The sequence below is a fragment of the Geotrypetes seraphini genome, chromosome 1 (genome assembly GCF_902459505.1).
Source record: "Geotrypetes seraphini chromosome 1, aGeoSer1.1, whole genome shotgun sequence".
In the NCBI taxonomy this organism is placed as follows: Eukaryota; Metazoa; Chordata; class Amphibia; order Gymnophiona; family Dermophiidae; genus Geotrypetes; species Geotrypetes seraphini.
This window is the reverse complement of record NC_047084.1, coordinates 341,251,152-341,268,226: the sequence shown is the minus strand read 5'-3', so window position 1 is coordinate 341,268,226 and position 17,075 is coordinate 341,251,152. Positions and strand designations below refer to the sequence as shown.

General features: G+C 40.8%; 1 protein-coding gene across 7 annotated transcripts in view; it reads right to left on the bottom strand.

The window, feature by feature from the left end:
• SLC4A4 (solute carrier family 4 member 4) overlaps positions 1-17,075 on the bottom strand; it is a 534,858-nt gene that overhangs the window by 59,625 nt on the left and 458,158 nt on the right. For all 7 annotated transcript variants that reach the window (XM_033961203.1, XM_033961239.1, XM_033961185.1 and 4 more), the window contains 2 exons: positions 15,222-15,400; positions 9,307-9,379 (listed from right to left, as the gene is read on the bottom strand). In XM_033961203.1, coding sequence (XP_033817094.1) covers positions 9,307-9,379; positions 15,222-15,400 — 252 coding nt within the window. The remainder of the gene's footprint in view (positions 1-9,306; positions 9,380-15,221; positions 15,401-17,075) is intronic.

The window sequence follows — 17,075 nt, the reverse complement described above, 5'->3', positions numbered from 1 at the left end:
TTACCATCCCTTTTCTAATAATTCCTAACATCTTGTTTGCTTTTTTGGCCACCGCCGCACATTGGGCGGAAGGGTTCCGTGTATTGTCTATGATGACACCTGGATCTTTTTCTTGGGTGCTCACTCCTAAGGTGGACCCTAGCATCTGGTAACTGCCTAGCATGGATGCACTAGAATGAAGGAGATTTCACTGTCTCAAAATGACACTGAGATTTCACAGTACAGATGATTTCTGCAGTAGTGGTCTGAAATGCAGAAGGCCCCTCATATATCAAGAAATGGTAGGACACTGTGAAGTTAGGAGTCTTATCAACAAGTGCACAATAAGCTGAAAGAGCTCTGAGGTGAACTCTCATAGAGGATGTTATAGAGGACGGTTGCAGTCCAAGCCAATAAAGGAAACTCAGGCAGTGCAGTATGGCATCAATTGGATACTGCATTTGTAAATCACCAGATGAAGAACCTCTTCCAACAGGTACAGCTGGCTAGTGGTTTGCTTGCAGCAAAACAATGTTTGAATAGGAAGTAGGAGGCTTAAATTAGAAATTATAATGATGCTTAATTTCCATGCTGTCAGGACTAGAGATTTAAAGTTCAGATAAAACAAGGATCGTTATATAGTAATATATAGTAAATGATGGCAGATAAAGACCTGAATGGTCCATCCAGTCTGCCCTTTAGTTATTCTCATTTAAAATACATAATTAAATCTGTAACCTCTTGCTAAAATCATCTGTAGTACCTGAAGATTAGAGGGTTATGTTCTGTGATCAGCATTGGAAATATTTGAACCTCATATAGGAGGAGGACTGAAAGCCTTTTAAAAGTGAGTTTTAACAAGGCCATTGAACTCTATGATTCATTATGCCAGGCTCTGTTGTAACTTATGCAGGGTCTTTGCTATTGGGAGGAAGGTCAAGTCCAGGGTACAGTGAGAGCATGCTTTGCCAGTAGATCCTGGAATGGGTGTGTTAAACAATACAGAGGGAGTTTGGCATTTATGTCTAATTGCTGGGTTCCTCCAAGTCCCAAAGATGTTCTACAGGGTTTGTTTGTTATGGGGACATGTTTGAGGGATGAAGAACTCTGCAAGATTTGATAGCTTTCTGACTCTGAATACCGGACAATTAGGAGACTTGAATTTGTATGCAAATAGCAAAATAATAAATCAAAGGAAACCAAAATTAAAACAACACTATGATTACAATCTCAAGCCTTAAATTCCAATAAACCCTATATACAGTACCAACTTTATATTTACCCATTAAAAACTATTTCAAGTCTCCATTAACCATAACATAAAAATTAACTTCTATACAGCAATACCGTTAAGTTCTATGTGGTTTACAAAAATAGAGTGGACATACAATTGAATAAAATGCATCAATTGCCTAAAAATCTAGTGAACAGATAAGTTTTCAACTGTTTCCTAAAATGTTGCTAAGAACTAGAGGTCAATATCATAGATTTGAGATCCTTATCCCAGGAAGCTGCTTGATAAGAAAGGAGACGTTGCTGGTATATTGGCAACCCTTATATGATGGGAATATAAATAAAGCATGTGTACTTCGGGAATGCAGAGTTAGCAAAAATGAATGATTCAATAAGATAATTGGGTATTTGACCCAATAAGACCTTAAAACAAATGCATCCAAACTTCAATTTCACACAAGCCTCAACGGTTAGCCAATGCAATTCTCAAAAAAAGGAGTAACATGTTCAAAATGTTTCAAAACAAAAATGAGCCGGACAGTTGCATTTTGGATAATATGCTATCTGCTAAGATTTTTTTGAGTACCAGCAAGATGAACAATGTTGCAATAGTCCAGCTGAATTAGAACTAAAGATTGTAATGGCAATTTAAAAGCTGAAACTTCAAAATATGCTCTAATGGTCCGCAATTTCCACAATGTGTAGAAACTTTTCCGTACCAGAGCATTGACCTGATTTTTCATAGTTAAATTCTGGTCCAAGATCACTCCCAGAATTTTAATTATTGTTTGGACAGGGTAAGTTATATTATCTAAAGTCAGGGAAGTCTCTGTACCCTTTTCATGTGGAGAGGCAAAGAAGAATTTAGTCTTCTCTGAATTAAGTTTTAGTTTAAATTCAATCATCTAATGTTCAATAATCTGAAAATCCTCAGCAACATTATGACTCAGCAATAGTATGAATTATCTCATGGTTGAGTTAATCTTTCTGAGCTTTAATTAACCCCTCCAACTAAGAAGGTTCAAGAAAAACAATCTTTTTCCTAAAATTTCATCTACATTAGAAGCATCCCAATTTGAGGATCCTCAATGGTGCTCCTTTGTGACTGGGCTTTTGAAGTCATCGAAGAGAGAGATGAACGCAACGTACGCCAAGGAGAAACCTGCTAAAATGAGAAGAGTAACACTCATTTCTGCTTAATCATAAACTTTCCTCTTGTTTTCAGGTGTCTTCTCAGCTTCATGATTTCAGAAATGGTTCAGGCAGTCTTTTTAGCTCATGGAGACATATGTCCACAATGCATATCTATCAATCTGGTTGTGGTGGGTCAAAGCCCAGATAAATAAAACATCTGGACTGGATGTTGAAATTCTGGATCTTTCTCCCACATTTTGCAAAACACAAAGAATTGGAATTAAACACATTTAAGTTTGAGACAATGAAAAATGTAATTGGAATACACTGAAGGTATCCACCCGAGGGTAATCAAGGAACTGAAAAAGGTTATAGATGAACTGCTTTAACTAAAAGCCAATCTGTCGATCAAATCAGGAAGGATTCTGGAAGACTGGAAAGTGGCAAATGTTACGCCGATCTTCAAGAAAGGTTTGAGGGGAGATCCGGGAAACTACAGACCAGTGAGTCTGACTTCGGTACCGGGAAAGATGGTAGAGGCACTGATAAAGGACCTTATCATTGATCACCTTGACGGACACAATCTGATGAGGACCAGCCAGCATGGCTTCAGCAAAGGAAGATCTTGCTTGACCAACTTACTGCACTTCTTTGAGGAAGTAAACAGGCAAATAGACAAGGGTGACCCGGTCAACATTGTATATCTGGATTTTCAGAAGGTGTTCAACAAGATCCCGCAGGAACGTCTACTTTGAAAAATTGCAAGCCATGGGTGATATGCTCACGTGAATTAAAACTGGTTGGCAGATAGGAAACAGAGAATGGGGGTAAATGGACAATACTCAGACTGGAAAAGCGTCACGAGTAGAGTGCCACAGAATTTGGTGTTCGGGCCCGTGTTCTTCAACATATTTATAAACGACTTGGAAATTGGTATGACGAGTGAGGTGATTAAATTTGTGGACAATACAAAGTTGTTCAGAGTAGTGAGGACACCGAAGGTTTGTGAAGACCTACAATGAAACAAACACATTCGTGGAATGGGCCGCGACATGGCAAATGAGGTTTAATGTGGATAAGTGTAAGGTGATGCATGTTGGTAACAAAAATCTTATACACGAATACAGGATGTCCGGAGCAGTACTCTGAGAGACCCCCAGGAAAGAGACTTAGGAGTATTGGTCGACAAGTCAATGAAGCCTTCCGAGCAATGTGCTGCGGTGGCAAAAAGGGCGAACAGAATGCTAGGAATGATTAAGAAGGGGATCACAAACAGATCGGAGAAGGTTATCATGCCACTGTAACGGGCCATGGTGCGCCCCCACCTGGAATACTGCGTCCAACACTGGTCATCGTACATGAAAAAGGGCATAGTACTACTCGAAAGGGTCCAGAGAAGAGCGACAAAAATGGTTAAGGGACTGGAGGAGTTGCCGCACAATGAGAGGCTAGAGAAACTGGGCTTCTTCTCCCTTGAAAAGAGGAGACAGAGGGGACTTGATCGAAACATTCAAGATATTGAAAAGAATAGACTTAGTAGAGAAAGAGAGATTGTTGATTGTTTACCCTCTCTGAGGTAGAGAGAACGAGGGGATGGGTGGGACTGGGCAGGCCTGGAGACGGGTCTAGGGGTCCAGATTTTCCAGTCAGAAAATCTGGTAACCCTAGAGTTACCAGAATGAAGCATGGCTGAACTCTGAGGGGGAAATTCTATAAGAGGTACTAAAGATGGGCTCCTAACATACTTAGAAAACTGGCTTCCATTATGAGATTTAACAAGCTCATAACAGAAAAAAAAAATTAATTGGGTATAAGGCACCTTTCTTCTTAGGCGCAATTCTATAAAAGGTAGGCTCCTATTGCAAGGCACCTAGTGGTACCTAACTCCAAAGTAGGTGTGTTTAGGGGTGCAAAAGGACTTAGGCACTTATAATGTAGACCTTTAAAACCCTGGCCTACATTACAGGTGCCTGAGTTTTAAATTAGGCGCAATTCTGTAATAGGCACCTAAGTGTGATTGACAAGATATAGGCACCTATATTATAGGCGCCTATATTTTTAGATGCCATTTACAGAATTTCTCCCCTTCCCCCCCCCCCCCCCCGAGGACTTACATTAGCATTCTACCATATTCATGTTGTGATCCTACATTGGAACGGATTACTCAGATTAAGCCCAACAATAGAAGGGCATAAGTATTTCTAACACCCTGAATAGTTTTATTATTTTTATAAAAATGGTTCATAAATTTGCAATTAGAAAAATTATGGATGAAAAACTTCATAAAAGAAAACCGATCATGCTTGAGGTATTGGAAGTGATTTTTGAACATGACCACAAAAATGGACCTGGCTGACATATATAATAAACAGTAATTTTAGAAAGTGAAAAATAAGACATATATAAAATAGACATACGTACCCCTTCTAAAATTGAGGCTTATGTGTGCTATTGAGAATGGCAGGTATAAACACCTGCTCATGTTTGTCTGCTAGGTCAGTGTTTCTCAACTCAGTCCTGGAGTACCCCTTTGACAATCAGGTTTTCAGGATATCCACAATGAATATTGTAGTGCGGCCGTCCCCTAAGGTAAGGAAGGATCGGCACACAACCACAAAACAGCCCCAGCATGCTTCCTCAAATGGGAGGAAGTCCCTGTAGTGGAGAGCTTCCCTTGTGGCTAATGAACAAAATGGCACCACTCAGGTAAGTATCAAAAAGAATGAACTTAAATTTATTCTTCATCCAGTCAGGGCCAAACAGAAAACAAGAAAAGCAAAAGCCCAAAAATAACAGCAAACAATAACTGGAAGCAAAATAATGTTGCACTCATCAGCCTGGTCTGATAAATTCTCCAAGTGTTCAACTTATGTCCCATGTAAGTCCTAATTCCTTGTGGCAGCAATAGAACAAAACTCAATTCAGTTTCCAGTAGTCTTTAATACAAACACACACAAAAAAACACCACTTTTGCAATGTTGCAGATCTTCACTTCTCCCCAGAGTTCGGGAGCAGAAGGTTGGAGGATTTGCCAAATCGGTTCCTTGTCAAGGCAAAGAACAAAATTAACCCACAAATCCTACCACTAAGATGTTGGGCAGATCCTGCCCCAACCTTCAGGGGTTTTTCAAATCTAAGAGGGACATTGCTAGTGCTGCCTTACTGCAGCAAACCCTCAGCTTGCGGTGGCTATCCTGACTAAAAAAAAAAAAAACACCCTTTCAAACAATCAGAATACATTACTAGCAAACTTCCATCTTCTAGCAAACACAGAAAATTCACTTCTTCAGCAGTGACTCTTTCAGAAACATAACCGGTTTTCTCAGGGCTATGCACTAAGTCCTGCCTGAACTCAGCCTGAGCTTTATGGTCCTGTTCCTGCCCTGCAGGGACATACTGATCAGCTCTAACCAGTTTCACCGAGCGATTTCTGGGGCTCCTAATTGGCACAAGGCTAGAACGGGAGTTGGGCTTGTGATAATATGCTTAAACTTGATTTGCATACACTGCCTCTATTATATGCAAATTTCTTGCATGCATATTCATTGTGGATAAGTGACAAACACAAGAGAAAAAAACCTTCTCACACCAGAGAGAAAGGTGACCTCTGTGTTTTACAATATTTTTATTAATTCACATCAAAGACTCAACACGTACGTGCTTCTGTATATCCGGCCTGCATCAGGAGTCAACTGAAGCCTAGATCTTATTGGACAGGTCACAATTAACTTGAAGTTTGATACACTTGATATAAAATGAATAAAAACAAAAACAATAATAATAGCTTTATTTATATCCTGTCATACCTTTTCAGTTCAAGATGGTGTACAACAAGAGGTGCTGTAAGAACAGTGAGGTATCGTTTAGATTTGGAAAGGGGTAGATGGACAGTTATGAGACAGGGCAAAATTGGGTGGGTTGTTTTTGTTTTTATTCATTTCATATCAAGTGTATCCAGACTTCAAGATAATTGTGACCTGTCCAATAAGATCTAGACTTCAGCTGAATCCTGATACAGGCTGGATAGGCCGAAACACGTACGTGTCGAGTCTTTGATGTGAATTAATAAAGGTATTGTAGAACACAGAGGTCGCCATTGCTGTTCTCTCTATTCATTGTGGATATCTTGAAAACCTGACTGGCAAGGGAGTAGTCCAGAACCGAATTGAGAAACACTGTGCTAGGTTATACAAGTATGTTTTCTATTTTATAGAATATACCTGCAAGCCTCAAACTCAGATTTACGCCCAAAATTCTATATATGGTGCTCAGAATTGTATGTACAAATTTGGACACTGTCCAATTTGCACATGCAATTTAACTGAACAACAAGCCAGCTAACACTGATAACCGGGCCCCTAACAATCTATTGGTGCTAACTAGAGTTAATTTAAATTTATGCAGGTATATTTGGGCATGGGATCAACGTGTAAATTTTACATGCAGCTCCAGAAAGGGAGTGCAGCCATGGAAGGGCATGGGCAGATCAGGGACATTCCTGCAATTTAAGCACACAGTTATAGAATAAGGAGGGACTGTGCCTAATTTAGATGCAAGGATTTACACCAGAGTTCAGTTGTTGTAAATCCTTATGGCTAAAGTTAGCTGCCGATCCTGGCACTAAGTGCTATTCTATATACAGTGCCTAATTTAAAGCATCATTTATAAGAATAGAGCTTAGCACTGGCGCCATTTATAGATTTGAAGTCCTTGGCCACAATCCAGTCAGGTTTTCAGAATTTCCCAAAATGAATTTGCATAATATCTATTTGCATGCACTGCTTCCATTGTAAGGCTATGTGCTATATTACAGCCGAAGCCTTGAAGTCTCATCGGGTTGCCTGCTAGAAAAGTCTCCTCCGATGCAACCGGAAACAGGAAGTTGCGTCAGAGGAGATTTTTCCAGCAGGCAACGCGATGCAACTTCAAGGCTCTGGCAGTAATACAGCTCATAGCCTTATAGAAATCGCCAGTTTTAACAAGAAAAGGTTAGGAAAAAGGAAGGAGGGAGATGCATGGCCGGCGGGAGAGAGGGAGCTGCCGGATTGAACGCTCATTCACCACACGTGCTAATCAATCACTGCTCCATGGGGCGGTGAATGGCCTTGTCCCCAATCTCGCAGTGACCTTTTTTTTTTGGTCACCGTTTTGGTGGGTTACCCGTGGCTAGCCGTGGGTAACAACCACCGTGTCATTCTCTAATGCAAAGCAAAAGCGTGTTTAAACCTCTGCAAATATATTGGGTATTTTCCTGTTTTATTTTGTTGGAGCTGGTCTGGGAAGCAGAAACCTCTGTAGGAAGAACCTAGAAGCTGTTTGTGGGGAGTGTTTTTTTTCTCTCTTTCCACTAAGGAAGGACTAAGTTATAAGGCAAAAGTATTAGGGTTTCTCTGCCTGTTATGTCTTTTGCCTTTACTACATTTTTACTGGCTGTAAGGTTTTGATTTTCAGAGGGTTTTTTTTTTCCCCTTACTGCTAAGTTTGGCAATCATTGCAGCCAGGTGTAAGCTATCTGCAATGTTAGTCTGGGGAGAAGGTTTGAGTGTGATAAAGTCAGACCATGAAGACTGGCATTTATTTTGGTTAATGCCTGAATGTTAACGTGGACACCTTTTTCTCACTTATATAAGACAGACCTTATTCACCTCTTCACAAAGAAGGAAAAGGGGCCGCTTGTTTTGAAGTACTTACCTGGATGAAGCCTTTGCAGTGCCTGATTAAGCTTCAGCTTCCACCTGCAGCACAAGCGGTTAAAAGCAGCCAAACTCCAGTGGTGAAGCTTATTGTTTGTCATCTCTCTGCTTGTCCTTAAATAATGCTCTAAAGGCTATAATGAATTGCAAGTCCAAAGGAATTATCCTAACAGAATACAGTATTCAAATCTGGAAAGTGTTTTATTTTTATGCAAACTGTTGATTCTCTTTTTGTGTTTGCCAGTTACCAGCCTGGCCATTCTGACCTGAGCCCAGTGAAAGGGCTGAATAAAAGTTATAATTTTTTCACTATTTGGTGTATTGGTGGTTTTTACTGGAGCAGCCAGTATACCTGAAGGCCCTAGGCAAGCGCCAGGCCAAATCTCTTGCCTAAAGGGTTACCTCTTTTCCAGGGGAACACACCAGGGTCCGAGCTTGGTCCCCACTAGCACCCTCTGCTGTCCTAACCAGAGGCATGATGGGCGACAAGCTGCAGAGAACCGAGACATTCCAGCGAGTGCTTTAGAAGCATGGGTAGAAATGACTTACATGCATTTCAGTTTTCAGAACCATTCTTATGTATTTGTACGTATCGCAAACACAAACTCTGTGACATTATTTAACACCATGCACATGTTTTTAACCATATGATGTACATGGATAGAGAGAGAATGAGATTGAATACAATGTAGACGTACACATTCAGAAAATTTTCATGGTTCAAGAAAATGCAAGCTGCAAGGAAATAAATATATTTGTTGGCAAGACACTTGGATTATGTCATTGCATTCTATTTCTTCTTTACAGCAACAAAAGCTTATACTTGTATAATTGCTGTGTGGTATGATTTTCTTGCCAATAAGTATATTTTAAATAATTCAATACAAATTCTTGCATTTTGGCAGATAATAACATACTGTTGTATGTAAACATATATCTTTCTAGGTCACTGAATGCCATGTCCTCATCAACCACTGCAAAGCACAGAGGCTGTTTCCCATGGGAAATGATATGTATAGGCAACCTATCAAGATGTGCTTGGAAATTGCTTTTAATAAAGCCTGGAAGCTCTCTCTTACACAATGCAACCACTGTAGTGAGCATTAGCAGTAAATTTGAGATCCTGCTCTGCATATCCTGTCTTAAGTGTGAGGTTCACTATCTTCATAGAACATGCAAATCTAATCCATTTGGAGGCATTGCCTCTGAGAAATTATATCCTAAGTGACATGAATCTGTTCACCCGTGAAGTAGAAAATATAGTTACCTTTAAGATAGGAGCCATAAAGACTGACACACCAGTCAGAATGAACACAATGACCCCGGTGACTCTCTGCTCCCTGAAAGCAAATCACACAGTTAAAATCCTTCCTTGATCTACTTTTAACACTTTCTGATGTGAAAAAAATGGGCTGCAAGTTTATCACAGTTAACTCTGCAATTAATGCATTATAAAAGCACAATTTTAAAAATTAATCACGTTGCATCGCCTGTCTCCTGCAGACATCTCTTCTGCTCTCTTCCATTCACAAACCATCCTTGGCATAATCCAGCATCTCTCCTTCCACCTGCAATTCAACATACCAGCTCCCCAAGCCAGTCTACCTTAAAGATGGTGTTCTCCTGCTCCATGGTAGCAGCAGCATTAGACATTTGCTGACTGCAGCCTGGTTTGAAGCTTTACCTCTGACTGGTCCCACCAATGCAGAAACAGGAAGTGATGCCAGAGAAGTTAGGATGGGTCAGAGTGAAAAACTCTGGAGCAGGACACAGGCAGGATATGTACAACACTGCCACGGACCAACAGAACACTATCTTTAAGGTACACCGGGGGGGGGGGGGGGGACTATGGTATAGAGACAGGAGTATCCTGCGAGCAGAACTAGAGTGGCCATCAGTAGAATCTATGGCCAAGGTGGTGATCTGATGGTGAGAGGTAGGGAGATTATCAGTTCTTTATGGAAGGGAAAGGGGATGGGGGTTTGATATATCGCCTTTCTGTTGCTACAGTCAAACCAGTTTACAAATTACATATGGGTACTTTTTTGTACTTGGGACAATGGAGGGTTAAGTGGCTTGCCCAGAGTCACAAGGACCTGCAGTGAGAAATAAATAAATACACCTTTACTTGTATGATTAATTGTGATTACAATTTTTTAATTCGTTGTGATTGTGATTAAAATTTTTAATCAAAATGCAACCCTAATAAAAAAAAAAAAAAATCAGTCAGCTCCTGTATCTGGTGCTTCTACAAATAGAATATGACCAGCCAGAGAACAAATGATCTCTTAGAGACCTATGAGAAAGCTACTCACATCACAACATCTCTCCCAGTAGCTTTGATAGCTCTTTAGAAAATAAACAGGTGCAGGGTTAAGAAGGAAAATACATGTGGCAAGAACTCGGGCATCCTTACTCAGGCATTTGTAAGGCCAGAACACTGAAGGAAGTGGTGTAAAGAAGTGCATATATGTTCTCTTACCTAGTGCCATAGAGTCTTGCACTAGGTAACAGTGCATACGTATTTGCAGTTCTATCTGGGAAAGCTGATGGCCAAGAGGAGGAGACAACAAAGCCTACTTGCTTGGAGCAGCAGTAAGGCTGTGTCACACTAGGGGAAAGTGGTAGCCAGGGCAATCTACACAGACTGACAGTAATAAATGCAATTTAAGCAACATGTTGCGGCTAATGAAAGAACATACTGGCTGTCCTTCATAAGGGATACGGAGCAACCACCTGCAGGCGGTCGTTTATGTGGTTGACAGCTGGAAGAATGCTTCTGTTTGAGTGAAGGGGTAGTTTAGTGGTTACAGCGCTAGGGAAGCCTGGTTCAAAGCTTGCTGCTACTCATTGTGATCCTCCTTGGCTAAGTCACTTAACCCTTCACTGCCTCAGTTTCAAACTTAGTAGCCCTTTTACTAAATCATGTTAAGCACTAATGCAAGCTAAACATGGAAAAAATGGCCAATGCAGAATGCGTTAAACAATTTTGTGTTAATTTTGCCATTTGTGCATGCCAAGCCCTGAAACTGGGCATGGATCCCAGATCGGCACCCAAAATAATAAGTTAATAAGTTCCAATGATTTCATTTTTGGAGCTTACAAGCCTTAATTGGGTGCCAATGTGGCCATGCACTATTCTGTATCAGAATAATACCATTCTGTATACCTAAATCAAATACATGCAGTTCAAAAGGGGGTGTGGACATGGGAGTGTCACGGAAGATGTGCGCAGAGTTGCAGAATAAAAAGGATCTACGACCACACTGGGTTTCAGCTGGCAGTAAGGCCTCGTGCCCAAAATTGAGTGTTGATTTCAGCACTCAATGCTAGTTTATAAAGAGTGCTCATCCTGGAGTGCTATTTACATAATAGCTTTGAGTGCCAAATTTTATTGGATTCAAACTTTCGACACTATTTATAGAATCTAACCCCAACTGCGCAGTATTTATTTTATTTTGGAGGTGTGTCAGGAGTGAAGAATGGCTGTAGAAGTGCTATTCAGCCCGTACACTGACTTTGGTGTGTGCTACCTGAATAACGTTGGTTTACCACAAAAGTCCTTAGCACCTCCTGCATGAATTTTGTTTTCCCAGTAGCCACATGCTGATACTATTTATTTTTTTAATCTTTATTAATTTTCTGAACTTATACTAAGTGCAAATAAATATGCATTCAGATTAAACATATAACAGCATTTATATTCGAACAAATACTAAGGGCTCCTTTTACAAAGGCACGCTAAAATGCCACACGTGCTAGCCGCTACCGCTTCCTTTTAAACAGGCGGTAATTTTTCAGCTAGTAATTTTGTGCGTGCGCTAAAAACACTAGCGCACCTTAGTAATAGGAGCCCTAAATAAAGTACCTTACTTCCCCCCCTCCCTCTCTGGATGTGTATAGAAATCATCTAGGAATTAAAGGTTAATCAATTAATCAGTCTTTTGTTTAACAAATGCCTCTAATGGACCCCATATTTCTTTAAACTTTTTATTATTTCCCAATTGTTCTGCATTCATTCTTTCAGACCTGTAATACAAACAGTGTTTCCCACCAAAAAGAAAAACATAATCTATCCCAGTTCTTCCAGTTTCTGGTTATCAATTGCATGGCCACCCTGGTCATAATCAGAAGTCTACTTTTATGTGTGTCTATTGGACTCTTAGATTTCAACAATTACCCAAATAGGACATTGTCATAGGACAATGGTATAGAGACCCCGAGTACCATATTAATTTCCCCCATATTGATTTCCAAAAATCGAGTATCAAGGGGCAATAAAATAACAAATAATCCAATGTCCCTATTTCAAGGTGACAGTGCCAGCATCTATTAGACTTTGAATTATGTAACTTTTCTAAATGAACTGGGGTCCAAAAAATTCTATATAACAAAAAAAACCAAGTTTGGCTCATAGATGCTGACGCTGTACATCTCATTCTCCAAGTCCAAATCCACAGCCATTGCGTAGCAGAAATATGCTGCTTTGTTTCTATACTCCAAATGTCTTTTAAGCTTGTTTTAGGTTTTTTCGCCAAATATTCAGATATTAATTTGTACCGCGGTGTTCCACAGGGGTCAGTACTCAGACCGCTGCTGTTCAATATATTTATAAACTATCTAGAAACAGGGACGAAGTGCGAAGTAATAAAATTTGCAGATGACACCAAACTATTTAGTAGAGTTGGAACTAAAGGGGACTTTGAGGATTTACAAAGGGACCTGAACAAACTAGAAGAGTGGGCGACGAGATGGCAGATGAAGTTTAATGTAGAGAAATGTAAAGTCTTGCATGTAGGGAAAAGAAACCCGAAGTACGATGGGAGGCCTGGTAATGGATGAAAGTACTCAAGAAAAGGACTTGGGGGTAATAGTGGACAAGACAATGAAGCCGTCGGCACAGTGCGCAGCAGCCTCTAAGAAGGCGAATAGAATGCTAGGTATTATCAAGAAAGGTATTACAACCAGAACGAAAGAGGTCATCCTGCCGTTGTATCGGACGATGGTGCACCCGCATCTGGAGTACTGCGTCCAATATTGGTTACCGTACCTTAAGAAGGATATGGCGATACTCGAGAGGGAATAAGAATAGTAACATATAAAGGAACAAAGTCTACTTCAAACGTCTTTTAGCATGAAATGGTGCTCAGATTCCAGTTGTTTATATTGGGATACTCGAGAGGGTTCAGAAAAGAGCAACGCGATTGATAAAAGGTATGGAAAACCTTTCATATGCTGAAAGATTAGAGAAACTGGGGCTCTTTTCCCTGGAAAAGTGGAGACTCAGAGGGGACATGATAGAGACTTACAAGATCATGAAGGGCATAGAGAAAGTGGAGAGGGACAGATTCTTCAAACTTTCAGAAACTACAAGAACGAGAGGGCATTCGAATAAATTAAGAGGGGACAGATTCAGAACCAATGCTAGGAAGTTCTTCTTCACCCAAAGGGTGGTGGATGCCTGGAATGTGCTTCCAGAGGGTGTGAGAGGACAGGGTACGGTATCAGGGTTCAAGAAGGGATTGGATGAATTCCTGAAGAAGAAAGGGATAGAAGGATAGAGATAGAGATCATTATACAGGTCCTGGACCTGATGGGCCACCGCGTGAGCAGACTGCTGGGCAGGATGGACCCCTGGTTTGATCCAGAGGCACTGCTTATGTTCTTAATATCAAAAAGCAAAGGAGATAAGGGACATCCTTGTCTAACTCCCCTTTTCAGACAAAAGCACTCTGAGAATGTATTATTAATATAAAATCTGGCAGAAGGGGAACTGTGCAAGGTTTTAATCATTTGAATAAATCCGGATCCTATTCCAAACCAATCCATTGTTTGGTACATAAAAGCCCATTCTACTCGATCAAAGGCCTTCTTTGCATCCAAAGAATCAGAGAAGGCCGGATCGTCTATTGTTTTTGCTAAATTTAGCATATGAAATGCCAATCTGGTGTTATTTGCAGAATGTCTTTGAGCAACAAACCCTGTTTGATGCATTCCAATCATATAAGCGAGAGCCTTAGCTAATCTCAGAGCCAATACTTTAGCCAGAATTTTACCATCCACATTAATTAAAGATATATGCCTGTAGTTTGAACCAACATGGGATCTCTGTTTGGCTTTGGCAAAACATTTGTTAAAGCAATATTTCTCTCTCCCTCCCTGTGCCCAACAATTCTTTCATCATTTCCCCATGTGCACCATCTCTCTTTTCCTCTCACTCAGACACCCATGCCCAATTCTCCCTTTCTATTCCCCCACCTCAGCATCTCTTTCCTTCACTCCCTCCATTCTTCCATCCTATGTCCCAAGTTCATGCTCCCCTCTCTCCCTCCATTCTTTGTCCCAAGTTCATGTTCCCTTCTTTGTCTGAAGTTTGTACACCTTCCCTTCCTTCTGTGTCCCAATGTATCCCTGCCTCTCCATTCCTGTGCTAACGTGCCCCTTCTTCATTTTAACTGTGGTAGTCACTGCTTTGGCTAAACACCAACAACCACGGTTAAATAGCAGGAAGACAGGGGCATGGAACCTGCAACACTGGAAGCAGAGAGCCCAGGCCACGTCACCACAAACATACTCATTCATAATAACATAGTAAATGACGGCAGATAAAGACCTGAAAGGTCCATCCAATCAGTCCAATAGTTATTCTCATTAAAATATATGATTAAATTAACTTGTCTCTTCTTTGATATTTCTGGGCCATAGACTAAAGTCCATCTGGTGTTGTCCTAGGTTACAACTGCTGAAGTTGCCATCTAAGCTCACTCCAGCCTATCCAACCATCCCGTTGTTTGCAGGATATCTACCGTACATCTGGCCAGTAATGTCCTCATGTTCCAAGCTAGTGGAGTTCCAATTGATGTCTTCCCCAGCCCTTCCTACACTGAATCACCATATATGGGACACAAACTGTACAAGTCTGTCCAATACCAGTCTTAGTTCTTTAACTTATACCATTTGTTTTCTAATTAGAGATCCTTTGTGTTTATCTCATGCTTTTTGAATTCCATCACCGTTTTCCTCTCCACCATCTCTTCCTAGTGGGATAGCTGGTGCAGCTGGAGGGGAACAGCACTGGGGAACATAATCCATGAAAAGAAATCAAGTGGGAGAGAATGCAAGAGAAATGATGACCCTCTATAATGCTGACAGGCAAATTCGGCTTTCTTCGGGATACTTTACCTTACGCCCAAAAACTTGGGTTGCTCTCCAGGTGCTGATGTCTCAGTTTCCATCTTCAAGCTGTCAATGTGTGCAATGGAGATTACAGTAGCAGCTACATACCAGGGCAGAGCCATGAAGGAACAAACAATCATCAGAATGGCCACCCAAAACAAATCCAGGTGATAACCAGCACCTTTCTATAGCAAGAGCCAGGAAAGAAAGAAACCAAGGTCAGTCATATCATGGAATCCAGTAAAGTCTTGTTTCTCTGCCAAATAGCTATACAAAGCAGTTTTATGACACAAGAGTAACTTTTTAAACTGATCGTTTTTAATATGTGAGAAGTGAGACTTCATTTTGTTAATGTATCCTGTGTATGCTTCTGGCCATTTAAATGGCTTGCCCAGGGGCATTCAGCAACATGTCATCAGTTAGCACCACTGTATATCCTCGCTAACCAGCTATCCTCTAACCAGCTAGGTTAGGGGCAGACTGGAGGTGGGACACAGACATTGCAGTAACTTGGCCAGTTAGCAGAGATTTTCAGTCCGCTAACCAGCTAAGTGCATAAAGCTAGCAAAAATGCTGTCTCAACTTTATGCATCGAAGTTAACCAGGTGCCAGTCTGAATACTGGCCAGTGCACGGTTAACTTCTGAGTGATTGCTGTGACCTGGATATTAAATGCCAGGAGCCATTCATGTCCCAGAATTGAATATCTGGGGTCAGTTCAACCTGCAGTTGTGAGCTGCTGAAATGCTGCTTACCACTGCAAGCTGCTTATTGGGCAGAATGCTCTTAAGATTAACTTTTTTTTAATTAATGCAGATTCTTCTCATTAACATTATAAAATTATATAAATGATTGCACAAAAAAATAATCATTTGATTTTATTCTCTATGAATTCTAGTAATACTTCCTAACAAACTGTGTTCTTTTATTGTCACACTGTATGTAATAAACAGCTTATATACTGCATTGCTTTGTTTGCCTCTCTCTTTGTCCATCTGTGATACTAATGTCATAGGTGTGGGCTAACGGTAGAATCAGGAAATTAAAGGTGCTTACATAAGAACATAAGAATAGCCTTACCAATGGTCCATCAAGCCCAGTAGCCCGTTCTCACGGTGGCCAATCTATAGCAGGAGTTCCTTTCATCTACTTTAGTCCCCTATGTCTGGACTAAATTACCTGAGTTTGTCCATCAAGCCCCTTCCCTTGTTTAAAAGCAGAATGAAACCCACCTTTTTGATATAGCCTTCAATCCATAACCCTACTCCTCTGCCCTCCAACCCAGCCAGCTGAATAGCCATTCCCCTTAACTGACTGTATCCATGACATCCTGTTTGTCTGTCTTGGCTGTTTAGACTGTAAGCTCTTTTGAGCAGGGACTGTCTTCTTTGTGATTCTGTACAGCACTGTGTACGTCTGGTAGTGCTATAGAAAGAATAATAGTAGTAGTAATAGTAGCAGCAGGATAAATCAGCCACACAGGCCCCCACACCTCCTCTTTACAGCTGAAGCAGTTTTCAGCTGTATAACAGACTGAGGGGGCAGAAGCAATTCCAGCACTAGAGAAGTGGAGGAGTGGCATAGTGGTTAGAGCTGCTGCCTTAATACCCTGAGGTTGTGAGTTCAAGCCCAGTGCTGCTCCTTGTGATCCTGGGTGAGTCACTTAACCCTCCATTACCCCAGGTGACATGTTAGATTGTGAGTCCGCCAGGACAGATAGGTGAAAATACTTAAGTGTACAATATTCTCAGTCAGGACCCCCATCCTATGGAATGCTCTCCCACTGGATATCCAACTGGAAGAATCATTTGACAAATTAAAGACCAAACTAAAAACTTTTTTATTTAGAGATGCATTTCTA